At 37.0% G+C, this 20,636-nt stretch overlaps 1 protein-coding gene across 4 annotated transcripts in view; it reads left to right on the top strand.

Annotated features, from left to right (window-relative positions):
* Positions 1–20,386, top strand: part of MDFIC (MyoD family inhibitor domain containing) — a 50,215-nt gene extending 29,829 nt beyond the window's left edge. For all 4 annotated transcript variants that reach the window (XM_080552074.1, XM_080552076.1, XM_080552073.1 and 1 more), the window contains 2 exons: positions 5,842–6,117; positions 16,823–20,386. In XM_080552074.1, coding sequence (XP_080408200.1) covers positions 5,842–6,117; positions 16,823–17,070 — 524 coding nt within the window. In that variant the 3' untranslated portion in view covers positions 17,071–20,386. The remainder of the gene's footprint in view (positions 1–5,841; positions 6,118–16,822) is intronic.
* Positions 20,387–20,636: the final 250 nt, after the last annotated feature.

Genomic DNA, 20,636 nt, shown 5'->3' with positions numbered 1-20,636 from the left:
AGTTAAAATGTGGCGAGGAAGAGAGATTGAGATATTTGAGTTCTTCCAGCTTCACTGAAATTTTATGCTTATTGAGCATATAAATGCATACAATTTGTAATATTTTTGAAAAGGTAAGATTTTTTGCTAGTCAGTTTGAACTGTTGCCTTTTATATCTTAGGAATTTATGTCTTTTCCAGAAGCAATGTGGAATCACCTTAATTTTACTCTAGAATACAAGTAGCTCCTAGTTTTACTCTAAAATCCATGACTATCTGTCATTTGCTTTATTTTCCCCCTCGAGCCTGGGTTTGTGTTATGAATAAGTACTGATAAGAAACAGAGGCCTGATTCTTACCTTCCTTGTATGTGGTCTCTTCAGCGTGATCCATGCAGAGCGAGTAGAAGCAGCTACCGCTGAGATCAAACAATTTCCCAAGCTCAAATTAGCATGTAGATCTTGGCTTTCAACATTAACGGACCAAAGTAGGACCTCTGTATTTCCTAAAAAAAAAAAGTTCATCTACTTATTGTTTTTGCAACTTTTTTGGGAGGCAGAGAATTGTCAAGCATATTCTGAACTGAAATACTATTCTGTATTTTCTCAATATGTGAAAATGTCAAAGGTTATATTTTTTTACACCCACCAGTTTTGCGTTTTTATTCCACCCTAGTCCACCTGCAAAAATATTGTTTCTATGGCCTGATCTGATGTCATGAACTAATGTGTCATAAACTAAGAAAAACAGTGCTCTTACCTCTCCAGGTATGTAGTCAGATGATCCAGGCTATAAGTGGAAAGGTTTTATTTATTTATTTATTCCCCCCCCCATCGGTGACGTTGGCCAGCCTATCAAACTCCATAGGCATCTGTATCAGGTGCCTTGGAATTGCTTTTGATGTGATTAGGGTACTAATTAGCTGTCTCAATTTTTCTCTCCCTCCTGATGTTTTCTTTTGATTCACTTTGACTCTGAGGAGCCTATATTCTGTGATGTTTGTTTTTGTGTTGTATTTAAAATCCCTAATGATAGCTTAAACTGTCTTCTTTTTGTTGAGTATTTCCCTGTGTTTACATACATTTTTCTGTTAAATGCATACATCAGGACTTTTCTCATAAGAATAGCTGTTATTTTCTAGAGGTGTAAACCGCGTATTGTCAGTGTGCATATATATGTGCTATGGATTTTACAGTCCAAATGAGAATGTGCATAGTTACTTCATCCGAAACCATCAAAATCATAGCAAGTGTTTAGTACTTGAATATTTATTCACCAGATAGTAACATTACAATTAAATTATTATGTAAAGCCAGTTAAATAACAGCAGAAGTTATTGTATTAAGGCCCACTTTGCAAGGAAACCAATGACAAGGAAGCAGTGAAACATGCTAATAGATTATATGCTATAGCAATATATTGCCTTTTTATTGCTTTTCCACAGGCAGCAGATTCACGTATAGTTATTACTAGCTACATTATCTGCTAGTTTTCTATCAAAAAAGATTCAATCTATTGAATCTTTAATCCAATATTTATCATTCTTATTGAAAATCCACTAGTGTTAGTACTGTATAAAATATTGACTTAAATGTACCGGTTTTGCTAAAGATTAAAAACATATTAACCTAAAAAGCACAGTATTTCTTAGGACACTTGAAACTATTCATTCTGGATGTTTAAACTGACAATATTTCTGTGTTGTGTGAGGAATGATTTTTTATTTCTTTAAAAATCTTTGACATACAGTAAGTGACCAATGCCATACTGATTTGAAGATGCTGAATGTTCATACAACTCATATTTGAAATTTTGATGTGTATTGCATTAGTTACTGAATATCAAGAATAAAATTTTTGCTCATACATAGAGCGCAAAATGGGATCTTTTGTAGCAGCACACGGCCTGTTTAGAATGATATAACAGGCGCTGAATGTTCACATATCAAACAAAATGCCATCTTTCTGTAGAAAAGAGGTGTCAAAAAGTTTCTTTGTACCTTTAACGCATGTGATTATGTAGTACAAAATGCAGAGTTTGTAAAATTTCTTGAATATACAGGCAAAAAATGAATAATTCAAAACAACTCATAAGTTCTACATTCTATTGTATCTTTTATAACGCAGGCAGAAGATAGCATTGTGTTCCCAGTAGAGCTGAATTTGCACAAGTTACACCTCTGAAAATGCCAGATGGTCTATGGTCTACTTTTGAGAGCTGTCACATATGTAAAGATTTGAAAAAAGAAAGACAGCTGAATGAGAGCAGTGGATCATTAAAGAGAGAGTGAGAGTCCCTGGGTATCACTATGTTTTAAGAAGCATTGTGTCGTTCCCCATATTACACTTCTTTTTTTTTTTTAAGATATACACAACCTTTAAAAAATAAGGTAAAAATATTTCTGTTTTAAACTGAGTGGTTGTAGCTTAATCTTGGAACTGTCAATTGCTTTTGTTCTTTATGCTAGAATGCGGTCATATGGTTCCTAATTGGTTTCAAGTGTGTTTTAACCATAAGATTCAAGTCTCCCTAGTGCAAAATTATCAATAAAGTTAAAATAAATTTAAATTGAGATAACTAATCCATTTGGGGTTTTATTCCATTTTGATTTGACCTGCGTATCACATGTGAATACTGTAAAGCCAGTCAGCTAAAAAGTTGTATGGTAATGCTGAAAGATTGAAGTAAGAGTACTTTGGGAATAGGATTATTTTTAAAAAAAAAAAGACCCCCCGAAATAAACAAAAAACTCACAACCCCACTACCATAGTAAAAATACTAATAAAAGCAAAAAAAAAAAAAAAGTTGTTTAGATTCCCCATGACTTACCATTCACCCACAATTTGACAGAAAAGCTCAAAAAGCTTGTAATTCTGTAGATTGAATTTTGGATAATCTCGCATAGAATAGAATCATAGAATATCCTAAATTGGAAGGGACCCGGAAGGATCACTGAGTCCAACTCGCTGATCCCCAAAAGGGCCACCCAAAAATCAATGGGTGATGACATGTCCGAGAGCATTGTCCAAATGCTTCTTGAACTCCAGCAGGCTGAGTGCCATGACCACTGCCCTGGGCAGCCTGTCCCAGTGCCCGACCACCCTCTGGGTGCAGAACCTTTCCCTAACCCCCAGCCTGACCCTCCCCTGTCCCAGCTCCATGCCGTTCCCTCGGGTCCTGTCGCTGTCCCCAGAGAGCAGAGCTCAGCGCCTGCCCCTCCGCTCCCCTCGTGAGGGAGCTGCAGGCCGCCATGAGGCCTCCTCTCATTCTCCTCTGCTCTGGGCTGAATAAAACAAGTGATTCCAGCTGCTCCTTGTACATCTTCCCCTCATAACCCTTCACCATCTTTATAGTTCACCTTTGGACACTCTCTAATGGTTTTATGCCATTAAAAGCACCAGAAATACACAAACAATTGCAAAATGCTACCACCAATTTATCTGTCTTGAAAAAGATCATAACTGTCAGTTTAGAAACTTTAGAAACTTATGCTGGTAATGAGTCTGCTCCTTTTTTAGGCAAGAGGAAACTCTAAAAAACTTGTTTTGGGGCTCCCATGATAGTCTGGAAATGTAAACAGCAAATAAGGGCTGGAATTGAATTCCAGAGGCAAGAAAGTACCCTGCTTATGCTTCTGCTCATACATTTTTCAAGCACTATTGCAAAACTGAAAGGAACAACAGCTTTGGTATTGCCATTGAAAACATTTTTAGTCAAGTTAGTTCAAGTGTCAGGATAGTCAGGATACCTTTGTACTCCTACTCTGTTGGCCTGGAAGCTCACGAGCATCTACTATTGGTAATGGAAGGGAATCATCTTTGTCACTGCTGCATCTTTGGGGAGGCTAATAGCGTAAATGTTCCTCTAGTCCTTCCTTTCTTACCTGCAACAGAAACGTTTCACTTTTGTAAAGTAGGTTTACAGTTGGTGTTGCTTTGGCCTAGACTGGTTTGCGCAGTGTAGGGTATCTTCTTGAAATCTTAGTTGCTGTGACTAAAAATGTCTAATGGAAAATAAAACCAAACACACACACTTTTTTTCTTTTTTTTTCTTTTTTTTTTTTTTTAAGTATTTAAACCTGGATTTAGTTTAAGATTAATCTAAAGTTTAATCTGGACAAGTAAACGACAGTTGGAGGAACCAATCTGAGAATGGTATCAGTGTCCTTGATAAAAGGGAAGTGTTGAGGCTTTATTAGGCAAATTCAGAACTGAGAGTCCTTTAAATACCATGCTGTGTCCTGATAGAATCACAGAATGGTTTGGGTTGGAAGGGACCTTAAAGATCACCCAGTTCTAACCCCCTCATGGGCAGGGACACCTCCCACTAGACCAGGTTGCTCAGGGCCCCATCTAACCTGGTCTTGAACACCTCCAGGGCATCCGTAACCTGTTCCAGTGCCTCTCCACCCTCACAGTAAAGAATTTCTTCCTTATATCTAAGCTAAACTTACCCTCTTTCAGTTTAAAACCATTACCCCTTATCCTATCAGTACACCCCCTGACTCCCTCCCCAGCTCTACTGCAGGCCCCCTTTAGGTACTGGAAGGCTGCTCTAAAGTCTCCCCGGAGCCATCTCTTCTCTAGGCTGAACAACCCCAATGCCCTCAGTCTGGCATAGGAGAGGTGCTCCAGCCCCTTCATCATCTTTGTGGCTATTGGTAGTATTTTAGTATTTGTCCAAAAGTTTAATCATGCGTATCTGAAGTGAACAGTGTAGCTGTTTCTTTTAAATGAAACTAACTATAATTATCTGCACATATTTTTTTTATATATTCTATGTCATATAATATACTACATATACCTAATATAGTATACATACAAAGCTGTACTGTGAAATCATCAGAAAATGTATGTGAATCATTTAAAAATAGAATGAATTGCAGTTCTGAACAGTGTTTTCCTTTACTACTGGTGCTGTCTAATCTCTCTGAGAGTTCAGTGAAACTCTTAAAGAAGGGGAAGGGGCAGGGGGGCTTTTTCCTTGACATTAAATTTATAAATAGTCAAAGATAGGCCTTCTTGAAAACCTCTTTATGTCTAAGCAAGATAACAGTATTTTGATTAGGAGATGTGATTGGTCTGATGCTTTATGATTATGAAATCTTGTTGTGTTACTATCTTTATAGTTTAATTAGTTTCAGAACTTAGCTTTTTTTTTTTTTTTTTTAGCTTCTTGAAGATTTTGACTGCTTTTGTTCTTCCCAGCAATCCATGAGTTTAAGCTCAAACTGGTGTTAGTTACCTGAATACTCCTATTCATTGCTAATATACTGGTCTCTGGTGGCTGCCTTTCAGGGTGGTCCTACCTTGTCACTCCGATTATTTTCTGAAGACTGGCAAGCTGGCTAACTGGCAGTTTCACTTCTCTTTCTGCAGTCTCTATCTTCTTTTCCATACAATTTTCTCCTTTTTGTTTGTGTTTTCTCCCATTCTTCATCTGGCTTTCTTTAACCCAACTTTATTTCAGTTTTAATACTTTTTTTTCTGCCAGTCCTGACTTCTTCCCATTCTTCCTGGCTTCTTCTCATTGCTTATCTTGTTCTCTCTGTCCAGTTTAGAGAGCTACGAAACAGTGCAGTGCTGAATGGGGGTTGTAGGTCTCATCTAGACATGAGGCATATTTTTAATAAAATAAAAAAATATTACATAACAGTACTTTAATAACGGTTAAATTTAATTGTAATCATTTTTAATCCAGAGGTATTTTTTGCGTTCTTGTTTTGATGGGGGATGTTAACTTTTCAGTCTGTTCTCTGATCAGTAAGTAAGAACAAAGAATGTTACCTTCCCAGTCTTGCCTGAAGCGTTCAGTTATCAATTTACAGTTTTAATTAACACTTTCTTTCCCTTTCATTTTAAGCACAACCTCAACGCTTGCCTCAGCCAAATACTTCAGCACTGGAAAGGGGTGAGGAAGAAAGTGGCAAAGTACAAAATGGCCATGTGGGCCTGAGTAATGGAAGTGGAATTCACAATGGGATCAAGCATGCATCTGCAGACAACAGAAAACTTTCAGCTCCTGTTTCAGAAAAAATGCACAGAAAAATTCAGTCCACCTTGTCTGTCAACAGTGACGGCAGCAAGAAGAGTAAAATAAGCTCTGCATTTTCTCAAAAGCCAGGTACTTCACCTGAAGGTAAGCAGAATTTTTTATTAAAAAAACAAACTGAATAAAGACTAGCCAAACCCCATTCTCACTAATAATTACACAATCAACTGAAAGTAATTGAAGAGCGTGACTCATGCTCCAGAAGCAAATAGAAATCATTATGATAAAACATAAGTTACTTCCCCAAAGGAAAATATTAAGTATTTGAAGGAAATTGAAGCAATGGGAGATTTCTTGCTCTCAAACATTTGGCCAACGTAGTCTGGTGATGTTTAATTCTTTGTAGTTAGTATTCTGAACTGACAGAAACTCTTGTCAACGTTGTCACAGGTACACCAGAAAAATGTTGAAGCACTGTTTCAAAACATACTAAGTACTTAATTGTGTACTTAATTGTATGCTTAAATACATAGTAAATACTATGTTGTTAATACTTAACAATGGCAGGTTCCATGAGGGTAGAATTTGTTTTTAAAAATGTTCTGGAGATATTCTGACTAGCTGTGAGGTCTGAACACTAAATAATAAAATTTGGAAATGTGCTTTGATGATGAATGTGTCTTATGCTATATTTAGGCTATAAATAATTTAATGAAAAAGCTTCATATTCCCTATGCACAGCTTAAATAAACAAAAGTAAATAATTTTGCCTTATTTTTTTCAGCTCTGTGTGTGTTTTCACTGCTCTCAATTACTCTAATGGTCCCAGAGTTCCTGAGCCTCTACTCAATCCATTGCCTTCCCATTAGCACTAATATACTCAGAGAGCTTTGCTCCTGCCCATTACAGGAAGGGTGCAGAAGCTCTATAAATTTTATTGGTTTGAGGCAGGCTTTCTTTCAGAATGCAGGTCAGATCCATAGGTGCATTTAATTAAAAAAAAAAAATAATCTTGGGGGGTAAGAAAAGACACAGATTCTCAGGAAAATGGGAGGCTGTACTGTTCAGTGAAGTGGGGAGGATTCTCAGCCTGGATGAAAGCAAAAGGGATCAGAAAGACTGTATGTATGTAGTGGCTTGGGTGAAACCCACTGATTTCAGTGGACTGACTTCTTTTGGCTTCTACTACTTCGATAAAACCTACTGCGTGCATCTATGTAATAATATCAAGTAGAGCTTCACTTGTACTGGGCCATGGGCTGGTCTTCCTTGCTGTGGTTTATTTTCATATAGATCTTCAAGAACCTAATGTTATTTTTCAGTTGTGCTTTCAGTTTTAAAATTTCTTTCCAAAATCAAGATTTCATACTTGCTATATTCCCCTTATCTCTTCCTGTTATGTGAAAAACAGTTCATACTCCAGCCTTGCATTTTTCTTATATATTGTTCAGTCATGCAATATCAAAAAACTGGAAGTCAAGAGAACTAGATCTCTTCACATAGCTGATACAAAGTGGCGGTTGCTGAATTAAAGATACTCAAACTCTGAAAAAGAAATTCTAGCATTCTAAAGAGATAGTGTCTGCCCCGTCCATGCCGTTATATACTTATTTATGGTTAACACTTCCTTTTTCTTCTAAAATTGCAGTTTAATTGCATTTAAACCAATAATACATTCACTTGATGAATATGTCTAACTATGTGAAACCAGAAGAGTACACTGTCAAGTTCTGTGACTGAGGGTTTCATAGACACTCTTTCGAGATGGTATACACAAAATAATTTGAACATAAGTTCTACAACTTCTTCATATTCTGAATATCACTTTTGCAGGCAGAGGTATTTTTGTGAGCAGTTCTGTCTTCTGATCTAAAGACATTTCTCTAGAAGCTATTGAAAAGATTCACAGAAAGATGGAAAAGTTAGGAAGTTATTTGAAATTATTTTCCCTCCCCTCCCCTCCATCTGCATTTTTATATGAAGTTCTAGACTATGGAGTCAAGTCAGCATTCCAAGATATGCTGTTTAGAAACACTTCACGTCCAGTGAGGCTTAGGAGGGTGTAAGTGCATTCACTAACTCTGCTCTTCCCCTGCATCTATTATTAATCCATATCATCCCTGAAGAAATCTTACTCAGCTCCATGGCTTACACTACAAAAACAAAAAACAAACAAAATAAAAAAGCACAAAGGAATTATGAAAGAGTTGGAGTTTCTCTTTTAAAAAGCAGTTTTTAAACACTATTTCAGTTCTAAGGATTTTTCAGAGGGACTGGATAGGTTTCACTGCATGTTGTGAAAAAAATATATATATTTTTAATTCACAATAATATTAATAATATTTAAAATGATTTATGTCAGAAGTGTCACAGTTCTTGCAAAACTGTGATCTGTAGACCACTGCCAAAGTGAATTGTCACTTTGCACCTATGATATGTAGCACAGAGCAACCTTGGAAACCTGAAAAAGAAATTGAAAATGATTAAAAAAATGAGACAATTTAGTTGCTGCTTTTGGAAGCTTTTATTTAACTACAGACAAGGGGAGAAGAAAGCAGGAACAGTCCAAAGCAACTTAAAGAGGGAAGGAAATCTAAAGGAGACAGCAATGAGGCAGCTGAACAGTAAATCTAGGTGTTAGGAAATGAAGAGAGAGAGGTAACTGAGTACATACAAGTGTATCAGAATGGTGGGACACAAATAATAATGATGTACCCAGGGCTGGAGGAGGAAAAGTGGAAAGAAACTGGGCAGTGGGAGGGATGGAAGAGGGATTTAATTAATGGAATAGGTGGAGAGGAGGGGCAAAATGAAATAAACACTAATTATTTTGTAAAATACAAGCCAAGCTTTTCTACCAAAAACTTATGAAGCTTGATGATAAACGTCTTTCTCTCTTTCTTTCCCTCTTTCTCTCTCTTTCTCTTTCTTTCTCTCTCTTTCTTTCTTTCTTTCTTTCTTTCTTTCTTTCTTTCTTTCTTTCTTTCTTTCTTTCTTTCTTTCTTTCTTTCTTCCTTTCTTTCTTCCTTTCTTTCTTCCTTTCTTTCTTCCTTTCTTTCTTCCTTTCTTTCTTCCTTTCTTTCTTCCTTTCTTTCTTTCTTAAATAAAACAATTGTTTAAAAGAAGTAAATGGTGGAGAGAGAGAATACAGTTTTTCAAATGGAGCTCTCACTTGTGGTCAAGTTGCTGTGACCTCACAGATTACTACGTTTGTTAGGGTAGCAACCAAAATTCTGACAACCTGTCATAGTCTGAGTTTAGGGTGGCACTTCACGTATTTGAAAGTTTGAGAGCATGCAACTACTGTGCTCATCTGGACAGGGTAGCTCGTTAAACTACTGTAAGCAGATCATGAGACAGACCCCTTTATGTATGGCAGATCTTTACTTCATTCCTTCCCAGGCTCCCTAAACCAGAGAGACAGGACAAGACATCTTCTTTCCAAGGATTTTTTTTTTTTTCAAAAAAGGTCATTGGGAGTGTAATAAGGCTAGATGCAGGAGAGAGGTAGATAAAGAAAGCCTGCAGCATGTGTGTGCATATGTGTGTGTATGTGCATAAACACAGAAAGAGCTTTTTCCCTTTCTCTTCTTCCCCTTCTCCTTTTCCCTTTCTTCCACTCTCTTCTCCCTTTTTTTTACCTTCTTCTTTCTCCTCTCTCTCCTCTTTCTCTCATTCTTTCACTCCTCTTTTTCCCACTCTCTTTTTCTTTCTCAAACTTTCTTTCCTTCTCTTTCATCCTTTCTTTCTCAAACTTTCTTTCCTTCTCTTTCATCCTTTCTTTCTCTCCTTTTCTCTTTCTCATTTTCTCTTTCTCTCTCCTGCTTTCTCCCTCCTTCTTTTTTTTTTTTTTTTTTATTTCTTATATACACTCCTGAAATTGGTCCTATCAGCCCTTAGATAGCTACTTAATTAATATCCTGCAAATCTCTTTACTTGTGCCAAAATTTCCATTGTTATCTTTTGGAACTTGCTTTAAACTGGAGTTCTGTCTGAGCAAGAAGTACTTTAGTACTTTAAACAATTTTTTGTTAGACAAGATTGTGTCAGAAGGCAACTAACATTATCATATGGTCAAAACTATAATTTTTAAGAAAATATTTTGAAAAGCAGTGTGCTTTAAGCATGGTTTGTAGTTTTGCTTGCATAGAAATCTTGGCAGATGTTTTACACATTGTGTTAAATGAGCGAGTGGAACACAGAGCCTGTAATGAAGGAAGATCTTTCCACAGCATCCATTTTATAAGGTCACAGTCCAGCTGGCATCTAACTAGTGTCGGTATTTACCTTGATGAACAATGGAAATGAAAGCTGCAGATTTGAAGGAAGTCTTAGGTATTGTAAGTTGGCACATTTCATAGTATTTCTGTATGTTTAACATACTGAACCTGGATCATTTTTCTTCTGAGGTTACGTCTGTATTAAGAGTTTAGAATATAGACTTTGACGAAAGTTTCTATTGATTTTGCAGTGTTCTGTTCATTTTGCCTGTTCAGGCAATATTTTAATTTTCTTGATCAAGAGAGATGATTGTTTTCTATTTTAAAATGTTGAAATATCACCTGTCATGATTTGTAACTTTATTGACCCCCATCTAAATAAATGGAGCTCTGTTTTCCAGGGATAGCTATACTCCATCTGACATGTCAGTTTGTTCTGTCTGGATTTCTTTTTATTTCGGAATTTTAGTGGACACAGTGAATTTTCTAAAAGAGGATGGGTAGCAGAAGCTGCACAGGAACTCCACATATTATGGGCATGGTGTTGTGTTAGCGCGTGTGCAGCTGCTCTTTAAGCTGACATCCCACCTCTGGGTAACACACACCTTTTAGAAACCTGCGCTGGGGCGGTTTCTCCATGGCTCACCTCCTGTTTGTAGCTGAGTGCTGTGCTGCTCTGGCCAGGGCTATTATTCCTGGCCATGGCTTATCCCTGCCTGTGCCGGTGGCAGGAAGCCTACAGCGCCTGCTGGGGCTTCTGTTCAGGGCACTGCGGGGGCCCGGCACGAACACCCGCTGAGGACCTCAACCGGCACTTTGATTGCAGGTTTGCCCTTTTTTGATTCTTGCTGTGAGACAGCAGAGTGCCTGGAGATTTGTTTTGAGTTGTCTGAACTCGGTGGATATAGTTAGTAAAAAGCTGACCAAGGTCAGCATGCTGTAAGTGAGCTTATTTACCATAACAGACAGGGAAACCTTTTATCATATGTGACCTGCCTGCTTGGTATGAAAGCTTATTGGGTCAGTTTGTGAGAGGTTAGTGTCAAACATTACAAAAGCAGCACAGATCAGCCTGCCTGCATGTTTCTCTGTACACTTTTTTTTTCAGTTTAACTTCTGCAGATCTTGTACAGTTTAGATGATAGTTCTCTTAAAATCTGTTTCTTAAGCAAAGCTGCACCTTTTCATAAAAATGAAAAGGAGGGGATAAAAGGGAAGTTGAAATAAAAGAAACATATGTATCAGTATTTAAAATAAATTAGATATCAGAACAATGTGTGTATGCAAAGGTTTTAGAAATAAAAAATAATGTGCAAATGTTTGAAGACATGTACAGAGACAAAAATTAAAGTTCTTTCATTGTTAATATTATTTTTTTCCTTAACTGAACATAGCTATTATAACTGTGATAAGAGATAATGTGGGGCTCCCTGGGCTTTGAGTATCAGTGGATAAACAGTTTTAAGAGATTTTAAGCTGCTAGTCTGGATATTGTCTGAGATAACGTTTATAGCCCAGTTAAAGTAGGTGTTATTTGTAACATATACACTCTGGCTACATCAGTGCAAGGTAGCTGGAATTACATGTATGGTCTAAGCAACAAAAACTTGGACAAGTTTGCTGAGCTTCTATTTGCCTTGGCATTGTTTTAAGAGTTTTCATGAAGTTCCCTAACAAATCTGTGACTTTTGGGGATGTGCCAAAGGTCTAAGGAAACAGCTTTAAACAGCTTTACTTACACTGGTATTTAAAAACGCTTCATGAGATGACCCTTTTAACTTCAGGTCAAACTTTCATCCCAGGATTATAATGAAAGGATAATCATGGATGAGCTTGTGTGTCTGAAAGTGAATCTGTTTTTTTCCACTAACAGTGGGTTGGTCTAATAAGATATATTCTCACTGCCTACAGACCAAGCCTATCATAACTTATGTCCAGCATAGTTTCTGGGAGCTTGAGTCCTACTCAACAGATGTGATACAATGTTTTGACTGGCATGGTGTAGTTTGGAAGTCTGAAGGAAAGTCTTCATTAATGGTGGTCTTATGTAATGAGAAATAGACTAACTTATTCTCTCTCTGTGAAAGTATTTAAGTGAAAACTTAAATTCCAAGAAACTTGGAAGTTAACTGTTTATCAACAGTGCTGCATCATGAACAGCAAGGAAGATGCAGTTTGGTCCTTAGTAAAAGGGCACCCCTAATTCTTATTTTCATGACTATCTCTAATGGGAAAAAAAGAATTAAAAAAACTTTTATCCTAAAAAATAAAATAAAATAAAAATATCACTTATATCACTTTAAGCTAGCTTTTCTTTAAGGTAACATAGGTGTTGTGTCACAACTTATATTGCTGTATCATTTCTTTAACAGAACAGGTTAAAATATGTTCAAAGTTTCTGGAAAACATGTTATCAGGCCTTAAGATCATCAAATTTACTTTTTACCTTTTTTTCCCAAATATATAAATTACGTTTAGTTCCAATTGGAATAATTTGTTCCACTATTCACTCATCTGCAAAAACTATTAGGATTTTGATGTAGTAAGTTCAAAGAGTGGAAATTAAGTATAGTCTTAACATGTTAAATTAGTTGGTATTGGAACCAGGGAAGAATTATCAGGGAGTGCAAACAGTAAATTACGAATTAGTGGTCTCCAACATGGTACTGATAAACCTGAGATTCTCTCTTTGGGAGTTTAATATAATATCTTCTTCACAGATGGCTTTCTCTGACCGTGGTATCCTACAACAGCAACCAAAGGAAGTGTTTTTAACTCTATAATTTTTTATTTGAAACTGGCAGATTGGGGTATGAATATGGGTACTAGACAAGAATGTGCAAGTTTTGTGTAGTGTATAGATATAAAATCATAGAAGCATAGAATATCCTGAGTTGGAAGGGACCTACAGCGATCATCAAGTCCAACTTCACCCAAAAATCAGACCCTATGTCTGAGAGCGTTGTCCAAATTCTTCTTGAGCTCTGGCAGGCTCAGTGCCATGACTGCTCCCTGGGGAGCCTGTGCCAGTGCCCAACCACCTCAGTGAAGAACCTTTTCCTAACATCCAGCCTGAACCTTGGACCCTGGAGATATGTTATGAGACATTAAGGTCTTATGTCACTGCTATTACAAAAACCACTGTGACTGCATCTTTTCCTCTTATTTATAATTGCATCGGTAGATAAGAAGTTAAGAAGTAGGAGTCATACATGGAAGTAATTTTTCCAGCAATTCATCCAGGAAAAAGGTATTGCTGATGTTTAGAGTCATGATTCTGAATTCAGCTGGTCAGGCAGAGCTAGGTAACAGCATGCTTTGTCACGTGTTGAATACACGTGGAAATTAAAATAAACAACAACAACAAAATTCTTTTAGTGTTTCAGTCAGTGAAGAAGAGGTGGAAAGACCCTCACAGAGTTTGTGCCATAGCACTAAAGGCAAAGGCAAAAAATTATTTCTTTCTGTTATCTTGGGCCATATTTGGTAGCTGTTACCTTGCAAATATCATCATTTAAACCAATATGGCCTCTACTTTTAAGTATCGATTTAGTGTAAAGGGAAAAGTTGTTTTTTTTTTTTTTTTTGTGGGTCCAGAAAGTGCAGTCCCTTTTGGTTTAATTTATGAATTGTGTATCTTGTCCATCAATAAAGATATATGTTATAATTTATGTAAATGTTTAGTTTTTACCCTTCAATTTTGCATATACCTGTATGAAGCATGCAAGATTTGTTTGAGCATCTCATTTTCAATACTGATGCTCATAAAGTTTTATTAAGGGTTTTTTTTTAAAAGATGTTTGTAGAACAAAATTTGTTATGGTACTCGCTTCTTGCAGTTGTATTTTAAAGATGTAAAATACTAAAAATCTCAGTTCTTCAAATATGAAGGCTTCTTAGATACAACTCTTGGCTTCTTTATCTTTTCCCTTTGCATTAAAAGAAAATCTGAAAGGAGATTGTACCTGAACAAATTTAACACCATCTCCATGACAACCAGCTAATTAATCGCTATTGGTATGGCTTTGGTCCTCTTCAGTGAACTGATACTCCCCAGCTTTATTTCACATGTCTTCTGTGTTTTCTATGAAGGTCATTTATTTAGTGACAGCATTTCCTTGGAAAAAGCAGCCTTTTTAGTACAGGCAACAACTGTCTTTAAAAATAGCTCAATCTTACTTGCATTTTTCTTCTTGCTGAAGCAAGTTTCAAATTTTTTTTTTCTGTTGGATATATATGCTCATTATGTATATTGTGACTGTGACGACATTGCAGTACAGGCATTCCCAAGATAAGTTTGGATCTAACTCATGTAGTAATTAGGAAAAATCCATCTGCAACATTGTGGTAGTAGTGTGGACAAAGGATTCAGGTAGTTACTTTCATTCCTGGGAAAGAATTTGCAAATTTGCAAATTTGCAAGAAATTGCAAAATGTTGAACTGTGAGCTGCATTGCTGTGAGTATTGTGCTTGCTAGTGTAAAGTCAGCTCTACGCTATCCCGCAATCAGTTTCTGCAAGTTAGAGATACTTTGAATCAATCAAGGTAGTTGCTGGGGTTGCTCCATCACTTTAGATATTATAAATATGTTTTAGAGTCTTGGTAATTGTATTACTATTGCAAGTAATTGCAAGCTTTCCCCAAAAATAACAGCCTCCAACCTGTGATTTCTATGAAGATGCAGTACTTGGTCAGAGCAAATGTCTGCGTAGTTTAATATCCTGTCTTTGCTAATGGCCTCTCATAGCGGATACCTGTGATGGACTGTAGGAACAGAAAGGATAAGATGATGCAGGATATTTTCCCCAGAACAGCTTCCCAGTCTTCAAATATCTGTGGATAAAGGAGTTAAAGGCTTGCAAGCTGTAAGAAGAAAAATGAAAGCTGTTTATGAAAGAACAATATTCTCCAACCTGAATGTTTTGTGTATTTTAAAGTTTTCATTTTCGTTCTGGACTGGCTGTTCACTGCCTCTTACAAATTAAATACACTTCATAGATATTATATGCTTACTATTGGCTGGATGGTTGCACTCATTGTGGTCAATGGTCTGATGTCCGGGTGGAGACCAGTGATGAGTGGTGTCCCTCAGGGGTCTTTACTGGAACAGGTATTGAACATCTTTGTCAGTGACATGGGCAGTGGGATTGAGTGCACCCTCACCGAGTTTGTAGATGACACCAAGCTGTGTGGTGTGGTTGACATGCTGTAGGGAAGGGATGCCATACAGAGGGACCTTGACAGGCTCCAGAGGTGGGTCTGTGTGAACTACATGCAGTTCAACAAGGCCAAACGCAAGACCCTGCACCTGGGTTGGAGCAATCCCAAGCACGAATACAGGCTGAGCAATGAGTGAATTGACAGAAGTCCTGTGGAGAAGGATCCGAGAGGTGTTGATGGATGAAAAGCTCAATATGAGCCAGCAATGTGTGCTTGCAGCCCAGAAAGCCGCCGTATGCTGGGCTGCATCAAAAGAATGGCCAGCCAGTTAAGAGAGATGATTCTCCTTCTCTACTCTGCTCTTCTGAGACCCCACCTGAATTGCTGCGTTCAGCTCTGGGGCCCTGAGCACAAAGGGCGTGGACGTGTTAAGAGTGGGTCCAGAGGAAGGTGACAAGGATGATCAGAGGGCTGGAGCACTTTTCCTACAAAGACAGGCTGAGAGAGTTGGGGTTGTTTAGCCTGGAGAAGAGAAGGCTCAAGGGAAACCTTATAGTGGCTTTCCAGTACATAAAGAGGTCAGGACAAGGGGTAATGGTTTTAAACGGAAAGAGGGAAGATTTAGATTAGATATAAGGAAGAATTTCTTTACTTTGAGGGTGGGGAGGCACTGGAACAGGTTGCCCAGAGAAGCTGTGGATGCCTCATCCCTGGAAATGTTCAAGGCCAGGCTGGTTGCAGCTTTGAGTAATTGGGTGTGTGGGAGACACCTGCCCATGGCAGGGGGTTTGGAACTGGGAGATCTTTAAGGTCCCTTCCAGCCCAAACCATTTTGTGATTATATGACAGTGAAAGCAAATCCCTCATTCTTCAGTTTCAATTTCATTGGCATGTGTTTAATTCCAGTGTTTGTGTTTTTCTGTCATGTCTCATGGACGTATCAAATGTTTGAAGTTATTCCATAGTTGAATAAATTCCATGAAGTTAATTCTTTTGGTACTTTTTTTTTTTTTTTTTGACAGTGAGATACCTTTCCAGTTACCTTATGTAATTTAATAGTACTTGAGAGAGATGCATATTGACATTCATGTATAGGTGTGAACTCTCCTGAAACAAAGTAATTGGGACTGAGGATCATAGATATGGATATTTTACATAATAAATGACTGGAGAAATGAATTTAAGTGGACATTTAGTACTTGGAATTTTCATGAAATGAATTGGAGAAACGAAACTTACACCAAAACTGATAATTGAATTGGAGATGTTAGGCTGCATAAGCGACCTTGAAGATAGGAAAAATGTTCTTTATGGTGTTAGATTATGTCTACTGTGAATCACTGTCTTTCAACAACTTATCTGACATTGTGATGCAACTGCATTTAGAATGACATATTAATTTTTTTTCTTTTCTTCCCCCTTTTTTTTTTTTTTAAATATGTGACATTCTACTGAACTGGTACATGTGAAGATTGCTGTGTTCACTGTATCCTGGCTTGCTTGTTCTGTGAATTTCTCACTCTCTGTAACATTGTTTTGGGACAAGCATCCTGTGGCATCTGCACATCGGAGGCCTGCTGCTGTTGCTGTGGGGACGAGATGGGAGATGACTGTAACTGCCCTTGTGACATGGACTGTGGCATAATGGACGCATGTTGTGAATCTTCAGATTGCTTGGAGATCTGCATGGAATGCTGTGGGATCTGCTTCCCATCCTGAAATACTTATCCCTTTGTAATCTCTTAAAAACTGGAGAGCTTTTCTTTAAATACATTTGAAGAAAGACAAGGTAAGATTTTCACACGACCAACTGGTATTGCACTGTTCATTCCCTATATATAAATATTTTTTGTAAGCAATCCTCAAATCTGTATTCTAACACAAGTTGTATAGTTTTGTATGTGAAACTCAAGCTACATTCCAGCTTCCTTTTGGCTTTGCAAATGGAAGATTTTACTGAAACTGAATTATAGGCTTGATACTGGAGGCGACATATGAGGGCAAAGTTGCCATTTGAATTGAGTGACAGATTTTAGTTGGAGAAAAGACTACAGGGCAAAGCCTTAAGTATTTGCCTTTACCTACTTTAATGTTTAAATGCTCAAATGCCTACATACATAACATTCCTTTACAGGAGTTCTTAAAAACAAAATGTCTTTGTTTCAGTCTCCTTGGGTTCAAACTAACCTTGTTCTATAATCTTAAACTAAATTCAATTCTCAACACCAGTAATCTACTGTTGGTTTTGCTACCACGGTCACATTGACAATGTTTCTTTTGTTTTGAATATCTCATTTGTTTGAGAGAGATTCCTCATATTATGTTAATAATACATGTAGATTTGGCAATCTAGAGTCAATGTAAATTTTACTATCAATTAGAGTACCAAGATTTCATTGTTATCAATCAAGACAGGATAGAGAACTTTTGTTCTACTTCACTACCAATATTACTTGAAATGCTTCTTTTTAGAAACAGACTTTGGAAATCTGTGTAGACATGAAATATATCCATAGACTAATAAATTAACAAATCTTCAAAATTTGGCTATTAAAGGGAAAATATCAAAAGTTAACTCAAGAATCTAAATCTGTACATCAGAGGCCCTGCCAGGTTTTGTGGCTTTACAGTTAGTATCATGTAATTTAATATTTATTTATTCATTGTGTGAGCATGATCCATACAAGATTGCACCATTTAAACTGGATATAAAGACCAAATTAAAACTCAATCAAGGAATTCTGTCATCATATATGAGAATATTACATTTGCTTTTTGCATATGTTTTAAGTGATTTTTTTAAAAAGCTATGTAAAAAAGGGATATTTTTAAAAAGTATACCCTTTTCATATAAAAGTAATATGATTTGAAATGTTTGATAAGTACACAGTTAGGATTTGGTTGTCAATTTTTTCCCTATTATACCATTAAGATTTTCTGAGAAATATCTGTCTTTGTCTGTGCAATTGTGAAATTAATTTAGTCCAACGCATAGAAAGGTTTATGGCATTCCCAGATTTAGGGAGTAATGGTACCCATTTTCTTTCCCATTTGCTAGTTTCTCCCCTCCATGTCTGTAGCTCATTAACTTTTCTGCACAAAACCACCTGTACATCTTGATCTCACATACTGAAACTTTCCTACCTACGCTCCAGATTTCCTATTTGGAGATTGTTGGATCTAGTAAATTTATACTTTGTTAAAGAGTCATCAATAGCCAATACCATATTTCTGTTAAGTGAATTGATCATAAATGTCTCTTTGCACTGGAGTGAATTCAGTTTATGCAAATGTGACAAACTAAACATCACAGGAATGTGAAGCTAAGTCAACAAATTGCCTTATATTAACCCAAGCTTCTCCCTGTGAACACTGACTAGTAGTGCCTACTACTGCAAGTTATCACTGAAGGTAAAATAGCCAAATCCTCAACTATACTTAGGAGCTGGGAGGTGTTACCTTTTGCCTTAACATCTGCAATATTGTGCTATATTCTGATGCAATGCAGATTTACTCAGAGGTTGTCTTATCTGCTTTTTGATAGTTACTACAAGAAGTGATCCATATGTGGTGGTTTTGTTTTGTTTTGTTTTCCCCGTATACTGGGCCAGATCTGTGTTGCATAAACTGAGTACATTTCCATTAGTGTCAGAATTTTCCATTGGTGTAGCTCCAGTTAGAGAGCACAAAGATATTATGGTAATAGGCAGGCTAATAAGCAATCATATAGCTAAATTGATAAATTCCCTGAGCTCAGAATCAGGCCCATGGGGCTCAATTATGACTCCTAAAAGTCTGAACCACATTGGGAAGGGGGAAGAGGTGCATTGGTTGAGTGGCAGTGCCTGGAGGCATTTTGCCTTTGTAAGGCATAATGCCTCTGGGGAAATTGGGGGCATCACAGTGAGCACTGGGACTTGATACACCTTGGAAAACGTGTAGACAGTGCTTCACCCATTGTAGGCCTATGGTTGACACAGTGGTGGTGGGGCCATGCTCCCTGGGACCAGGTAGCACCACTAGCTGTCTGTCCTTCCTTGTGTCCTCACCACAGAGAGGTGAATTATGGCTGTTTCCTGTCTGATTGTGCTTCTGGGGGTGGGGAAAAGGACTTCCTGTCTCCTGTCCTGTTAGGACATCCCTGCCTGAGCAGTTCCAACTTTGTGTTTGGAAAACTGCACATTTGCATTTCAAGCTTTCAGTGAATAATGGATGTAAAAATTACTTTTACCACAGGATGATATAGTATAAGAAATGAAAATGTTAATCCAGGGAGTATCGTCTGTGTAAAAGAATTATACAATTTACACAGCCCCTTGTTTCTACTTACAGGATCTCAGATATTGTTTTGATTGTTTGAAATTATGAAAATCTGAGGAATGTATTTACTATTAAGAACATATTTCCAGTACTGTACTGTCCAGTACAAATTCTAGATACAAGAGCTCTGTTCATGCATCTATGCATATGTGTACACTCTCGTACACATGTGCACACACACACAGACATATATTTATTTTCCCATTTCAATTGTGAAATACAAGAAAGTGAAAAGACTGTGTTTATTAACACAGTGATTGGAACTATCAAATTATTACAGTTCAAAAAAAAAAACAACGTGATTTGTTTGACATTTAAATGTAATCTGCTACTATTTGTCATAGAGATATTAGCACTTTTGTAAAATGTATCTTTGTAGCAGAGAATATTAGTATGTAGTTTAAGGACTTCCTTTTTATATTTATATTATTAAATTCTGTTTTGTAATTTTCACTCTGTAGATAATCTTATATGCACCTTGTGTCATTAAAGCAATCGTAATTAGAAGGAGACAAATGTGAAAATATAGTTTAAATAAAACATCCGAACTTAACTGTATTTTATAAGAGTTCTTGAGAACTTGTACAGTGTTTCAGTATATATCTCTGCAAACTGTCCCATTTGAGAAAAAATGGTAACTTGCTATTTGTATTTTCTATTAACTGGATGTGCTATTCTCAAACACTATTTTGAAATAAAGATCTTTATTTTGAAACTTTGGTATATCTTCTTGTAGTTTTGTCCTGTTACTGTTCTGAATAGTAATTTTTTGTATTATTTGTGATTTTTCTGTTATAACACTTCCTGAAGGCTTTGACCTTCGGGTACTTTGCACAAAGAGCATGAGCCAGAGTAGGTGAGCTGTCTTACAAGTGGATCTCTGCCATTTCAGGTGCCAGAAGCTGGGCTAACATGAATCTCCACCATGTAGACCAACAATAGAAAGTTCATCATTAAGGGGACAA

This window comes from Anser brachyrhynchus, assembly GCF_964034855.1.
Source record: "Anser brachyrhynchus genome assembly, chromosome: 1".
Lineage (NCBI taxonomy): Eukaryota > Metazoa > Chordata > Aves > Anseriformes > Anatidae > Anser > Anser brachyrhynchus.
The sequence above is the reverse complement of the archived record's forward strand: the minus strand, read 5'-3'. Positions and strand labels throughout refer to the sequence as shown.